Source organism: Syngnathoides biaculeatus, chromosome 2 (assembly GCF_019802595.1).
Source record: "Syngnathoides biaculeatus isolate LvHL_M chromosome 2, ASM1980259v1, whole genome shotgun sequence".
Taxonomy (NCBI): Eukaryota; Metazoa; Chordata; class Actinopteri; order Syngnathiformes; family Syngnathidae; genus Syngnathoides; species Syngnathoides biaculeatus.
The window spans coordinates 7,976,008-7,982,308 of record NC_084641.1 but is presented as its reverse complement, the minus strand read 5'-3'; the positions used below and the strand labels follow the sequence as shown (position 1 = coordinate 7,982,308).

The 6,301-nt window shown below is 39.2% G+C and overlaps 1 protein-coding gene across 2 annotated transcripts; it reads left to right on the top strand.

The window, feature by feature from the left end:
* Window positions 1-2,326: 2,326 nt before the first annotated feature.
* On the top strand, window positions 2,327-5,604 carry jagn1b (jagunal homolog 1b). 2 transcript variants are annotated; one of them, XM_061830199.1, is made up of 4 exons: window positions 2,327-2,486; window positions 3,612-3,709; window positions 4,758-4,830; window positions 4,906-5,604. In XM_061830199.1, exons 2-4 carry the CDS (start codon window positions 3,621-3,623, stop codon window positions 5,293-5,295), a joined length of 552 nt encoding a protein of 183 aa, XP_061686183.1. In that variant the 5' UTR covers window positions 2,327-2,486; window positions 3,612-3,620; the 3' UTR covers window positions 5,296-5,604. The 2 variants fall into 2 exon arrangements, with proteins under 2 accessions (XP_061686183.1, XP_061686191.1); XM_061830207.1 differs by lacking the exon at window positions 2,327-2,486 and adding an exon at window positions 2,516-2,619.
* The last annotated feature ends 697 nt before the right edge of the window (window positions 5,605-6,301 follow it).

Below are 6,301 nucleotides of genomic sequence, written 5' to 3'. Positions count from 1 at the left end.
GAATTTGAGATTGAGAAGAATAATTCCTACCTGAAATGAAGTGATCGCTACGCAGTCGTGTGTATTTGGTTGGGCACCATCCATCACGTTTAATTGCCGAAATCTATCAATGTTTTCTGATCTTTTCAGCTGGTATTCTATAGAATGACCTCTTTGAATATCTGTCTCGTCTGTTGTAACAACCTACAACATAACAAGTCTCGGGCATTGTGAATATTCTGCTCCGGTTCAATGTCCCCCACACTGTCGAGCAGCTCTTTTTGACCGGCAATATGGCACCGTGAAAATGGTGACGTCACGTGCACGAGCGCTATACGGCTGTTCTGCATCAAATGCTGACAGAGTCATCTTACAGATCATGAACAGATAGGCAGGTTATGGACCAAGTTTGTGAAGACAAAGTGGACGCATTGGACTTACAAATCAAAGTGGACAATAATTTGTTCCAGGCATTTCACGGAGGATTGCCTTGAAAACCCGCTACAGTGATCACTTGGCTTCGGTAGTGAGTAAGTAAGTACGTGTTCAATTATTTAGTATTGACAAGTATCTACCTCGTTTTAAATGTAAGTACAATACTGATACAGATATATATGTCAGCTAATATTTGTATCCATGTGATGTTTAGGAGGTGACGAAATTTGGACACTGGATAAAGTTATTGTACTGTTGACGCTGAGGTCTTCCTGAAATTCGACTACAGCAGTGTGTGCTCTCAAGTGTTAAGTGCATTATTTAAAATATGGGCTGAATCTTTAAATGTAGAACAATACTGAAGGTTTCGATTTTTGTTTTACGCCGGATCAGTTGCTAGTACAACAACAACAACAACAAATGACTAACTGTTGTGTGCAAGCAGCATCAGACGTTTAAAAGTGTTTGAATCAGATTATTTCGTCAACAGGGTGTACGTAGATTTCTTGAGGCACCTACCAGTCTTTGTTTTTTGTTTTGGGTGGGAAGTTCCACGTCAACTTCGTCAGGTCTAGCCAAATCCTGTCCTTGTGTTGCATTTGTCAACTCAGGTTTGAACATATATGGGTGAATTACATGTGCATGGGATGTTTTTCAAATATGGGAAGAATAAGAAAATTCCTCCTCTTAGTTTCTATGTCTTCCACAGAGCATTCCATATAAACCTCTTCATCACTGCCGTCTATCTCCTCGAGATCCCACTCGCAGCCTGTATGATTGATTGTATAGGAAGCCATTGTGTTTAGTGGGGTTGTCTTGGCGTGACGTCACGCGGCAGCAGCTTCAACAGAGCCTCGGTTTGAAACATCCAGAGACATTCAGATTACAAAGAAAATGTGCACTTTGGTGCTAATTTATTTTATTTCTGTTGTGTTGAGAATTTTAAAAATATTTTTTAATAAAAAATTAGCTATGTTTGTGTGATATATAGATAGAATATTGGTCCTCTGGATTAGACCTTTAATGACCTGCAAAATTTGGACTGATTTCTTACAGTATTCAAATGTTTGAATTCCTGATTTTTTTGGGTTTTTTGAGCTGGAAACCCAAATTATGTAAAAATAAACTAAAAATAAAATTTTCAATTGCTTAAACTGTGGGCCTTAGATCTAAAAATGATAGCTATTTTTTAATAGAATTATATATATATATATATATATGTATATATTGTGGGGTTCTGTATTTCAAAACGAAACATGAAAATGGCTCCTAACCCTTTAACTATGAAACTCCCTGTACTAACTTTTATTCCAACATGGTCTATCAAGACAAATCCGATTGGTTCCTTAATCATTAATTCAGAATAGCATTACAATGTATATTTTTTTTTTTACGGACATGTTACACATAACACTTAGCTTTCTAATATACAAGCCTGCACTGACTAGATCTTAAAAAAATGTGTATCCTAATCTGTTCTAATGACATGACCTTATTATTATTATTACCTTATAATTATTACATTATTATTAATTATTGTTATTATTTCTCCTGGGAAAATCTGATATGCGGTCTGGTACCTAGCTTACAGCCATTTTTATTTTAAATCCTGCTTCATTAGCCTTCTTTTTCTCTACATTGGAGCTTACAAGTTAGGAAATACAGCAGCTATTGGTAATTGTCACGACATTAAAAACTGAAGCCCCTACATGGAATATTGGGTCTTTTTATAGTGCCAGTATTTTATTTTCACCCATAAACGTTATACATTGTTCAGATAAGCGAAAAAATGGATGGATAGATGTCATATTTTGATTGATTTAATGTGTATTTTTTTAGGTGTTATCTGAACCACTTCGGCTGTCGGGCTTCCAAAGCAGTACTCATTCTAGACAATAGGGGCGGTAATGCACTATCATTGTTTGCAACTGCCGTTATGAACGAGGAAGAAAATCTGCCTGGCCAATCCTAGTTAGGAATGTCAGCCGCCTTCCTCTTCCGCACACCGACGGCGTTTGGGGAGTTCAATCTGTTCACACGCGAACCACTATAAGAGCACCTGGAGGTAACATGTAAGTGCTTTCATGTATTTAGAATCTTAAAATATACATTTGGATCATTTCCACAACACATTACCTTCACCAAGCTCCAGGCTACACTATCTGTTAGCCTCTTAGCTCTGCTTATGGCAACAGCTGACGTAAGGTAACCCACAACAAAATGAATGATCGGTTCATTGAACTCGCACTTATTTGGATGCGGTTGCCATGGCCCTGTTCGGTTGGTGTTAAATGACCACATTTAGAAGATATGTTACTTATAGTTGAGAATTGTAACAGGACGAGCGAGGCTGACCTCTAAAATGGGAACTCGAGGAGGCTACTTGGCTGTTAAATAAATCCATCGTCTCGCTGTGGACAAACAAAATCGCTCCAAGATGCTGGAGAGTAAGCAACCCAAATACGTTCCATAACTCAGTAGATTTTAAATTCATATAAAAAAAGAACATATTCTGTTATTGTATTGTATTGTAGTTTCAATCGAACCTGTTATTATAATTATTGCTTTAGTGCTGTGGTCCAACTTGACATCACAATAAGAAAAAGTTAGCTGTTGCACATTTAAAATGAAAGGATTTCGTAAACAAGTACGTCCAATGCCCCCCCCCCTTTGTTGAAAATTTACATTTATACTAAAAATTCACTCACCCGTCAGTGACACATCTAACCATTGTTTTACTTTTTCATTGAAGACATTCTGATATATTATGAGACGGTGAACGATGATGAGTTTGGTCATTTTTTTTTTCTATGCTTTGCGGGAAATGTCCACAGCGAGACGATGGATTAGCTGTTGCACATTTAAAATCAAAGGATTTCGAAAACAAGTACGTCCAATGCTTCTCCCCCCCCCCTCCTTTGTTGAAAATTTACATTTATACTAAAAATTCACTCACCCTGTCAGTGACACATCTAACTATTGTTTTACTTCTTCGTTGAAGACATTCTGGTACATTATGAGACGGTGAGCGATGATGAGTTGGTCATTATTTTTTTCTATGTGGGAAATTTTGAAATCACTGGATAGGCCACAGAATTTAATCACAAATTATTCGGACATCACTACATAATGCACATGAAGTGGTTAATTGGTGATATCAGACACGGCCTAATAATGCGGACCGTCTCGTCGCTCAGAACTGAGCCATGGCTTCCCGGGCAGGACCGCGTGCAACGGGTACAGATGGCAGTGACTTCGAACACAGGGAGCGAGTGGCCTCACACTACCAAATGAGGTATGTCCTGCTTAAGTGCTCATTTTATGTCATTGTTAATAGGGCTTTTCAAGAATTCAGGGTTCAGTGAATACAACAATTCATGCAAATGAAATCATCATACCTTCACGTGGTTACTGGAATTTCTCTGGGAATTTAACATGCACTTTCCTTCCGTGGGTTCCACCAATCATACTGTAGCAGTCTTCCATGCAAACATAACACTATTTCACCAGGCAGGCTTGGAGTATCAAATTAGGGTTTCAAAACAGGGTTTGAGTTTCAAATTGTAATAATTGAACTATATTTCATCATCATACCTATCCAGGTTGTTATTTAACATTGTCAAAGAATAAAATAGATTTGCTGGAGTGCTACATTGTGTTTACATTCTGTTAGAAAGTTAGCGGATTGCAATAACCCTTCATAGCCAAGCCCATGGACATTGCAAGGGAATATACAATAAGATATTTTATTACAACATTCTACTTGGACTACACAATGTAGGAAATCATAAATTGGCAGTTTCATAATTAACAATATAATATAAAGAATCATAACAATATACAGTCCATCTTAAGTGTAGAAATCAGGCTCTGTACAAAGTATGGAATTCTGAGATCTCAAATGTGGAGGAACCCTGTACTCATACATACTGTTTGTATTCAAATGTTCCATTTAGTGTAGGTAACTTTTTTTTTAATTTACTACTGTAAATATTTTTTTCTATGTATTCATAACATTCATATTTAACCAGCATTTTGTTGTTAATCATTTTTATATGCCTTCATATTGTCAACTTCGATCTGTCTTTTAAAATGTCAAGTAGAATGTGTAATGTAATCAGAAACAGAGTCCTGAAGTGTGCGCGACATCAATGAGTAAGGCAGAGGGTAAAGAGCGTGAAATGCTCAAATTAATCACAACAAAAGCGAGGAACTCACATCTCTTGGTTTTTATCAATTGCTCTCTGAAATCATGCACTTTCGGCCGCAATCATCACCCTCCAAAAAAAGTCTGTAAATTCTTGAAGAGGCTGCCTAGTAATCATGCTGTCTTGTGTGTCCAGCGTGGCTCTGAAGTCTGAAATCCGTAAACTCAACGTGGTCCACTTGATGATCTGGGTGCTGATGGCTGCTCAGGTAGAAACGCACTCACTCACCTATCTTAGCAGTGTGTCTGCCGTGCACCAATTAAAGTGCCTGGTTCTGCATCAGGTGACCCTGAGCCGTCTGAGTCTGGTGTCCCACAAAACGATCGCTTCTCCATACCAGTGGGAGTACCCGTACCTCCTCAGCGTCATTCCCACCGCCTTTAGCTTCATGGCTTTGCCACGTAACAACATCAGCTACCTGGTCATCTCCATGATCAGCGCCGGGCTTTTCTCCGTGGCGCCACTCATCTACGGCAGCATGGAGATGTTCCCGTTTGCTCAGCAGCTGTATCGACACGGCAAAGCCTACCGTGTCATCTTTGGTTTCTCGGCGGTGATGGTCATGTATCTGGTGATTGTCATTTCCGTGCAGGTACACGGCTGGCAGATCTACTACAGCAAGAAGCTCCTGGACCAGTGGTTCACCAGCACGCAGGAGAAGAAGAAGAAATAAGTTGACGCATAGAACACAGAGATTGTGTTTGTGACCTTGGGCAAACTAAGAAGAGGGAGTTGAGTCCAGAAAAGAACTGCAGAAGGTGGGTGGGGGTGGGATTGAGTCATTGGTTGGTGGTGGACTGATTCAGCCCAGTCTGTGAGGAAAGACTGCAAAATGTTGTTTTTAACCATTTACATTTTATTTACACTGTTTTTGTCTAAATGTTCATTTCCTAAGTCTGCTGCTTTTGATGCAAACTTGAAACTTTCTGGCATTTCATCATTAGATGACTATAATAAATGAACAACCTCCTGCTTTCTGTCACACTTGTGAGTTGTGAATTTTTGCAGCGGTTAATGAAAAGTCAACCAGTGACATTGCTGAATGTTGTTAGGGTTGTAATACAAAAGAATGCAAATGATTCTTCAAGATCAAAAGAACTTAACATTTACTATACAGTTTATTGTATAGAGGTCGTGCACCTATGTCACCAAAATCACGTGACTGGCCGTATTGCCGGTCAACCAAAGCATTCAATTCAATGCTCAGTCCGTTGAGACAAAACGAAAATACGTCTCCCAGAGTTTTGTCTGATACTGTTAAACATTTAGGTGATAAACGAATGTACATGAAAAACTGAGAGACACTTGGCATAGAGGACCCATTTTTAATGCCGAAGTCGATGTTTTCGCCGATAAGAAATTGGACTATTACCTCGCCTCCACTTGTCTTGAACAACTGGATTTACACATGTATCTGGTGAGTAAGTCGTCGAGATTCCCACGGAAGAGTTTGAAAGCGTAGAAAACTCTTTATTTCTGGGCTTGTCCCGTTTGCGGTTGCCACAGCGTGTTATCTTTTTCCATTTAAGGCTATCTTGTGAATCCTCTCTAACACCCACTGTCCTCATGTCCTCCCTCACAAGAGCCATCAACCTTTTCTTTGGTCTTCCTCTCACTCATTTGCCTGGCAGCTCCATCCTCAGCACCCTTCTACCAATATACTCACTCTCTCGCCTCTG

Coding starts and splice junctions, on each gene's coding strand:
- jagn1b (XM_061830199.1), top strand. CDS start 3,621: ATGGCTTCCCGGGCAGGACCGCGTGCAACGGGTACAGATGGCAGTGAC. Junction 3,710..4,757: donor GCCTCACACTACCAAATGAG/GTATGTCCTGCT, acceptor TTGTGTGTCCAG/CGTGGCTCTGAAGTCTGAAA. Junction 4,831..4,905: donor GGGTGCTGATGGCTGCTCAG/GTAGAAACGCAC, acceptor GTTCTGCATCAG/GTGACCCTGAGCCGTCTGAG.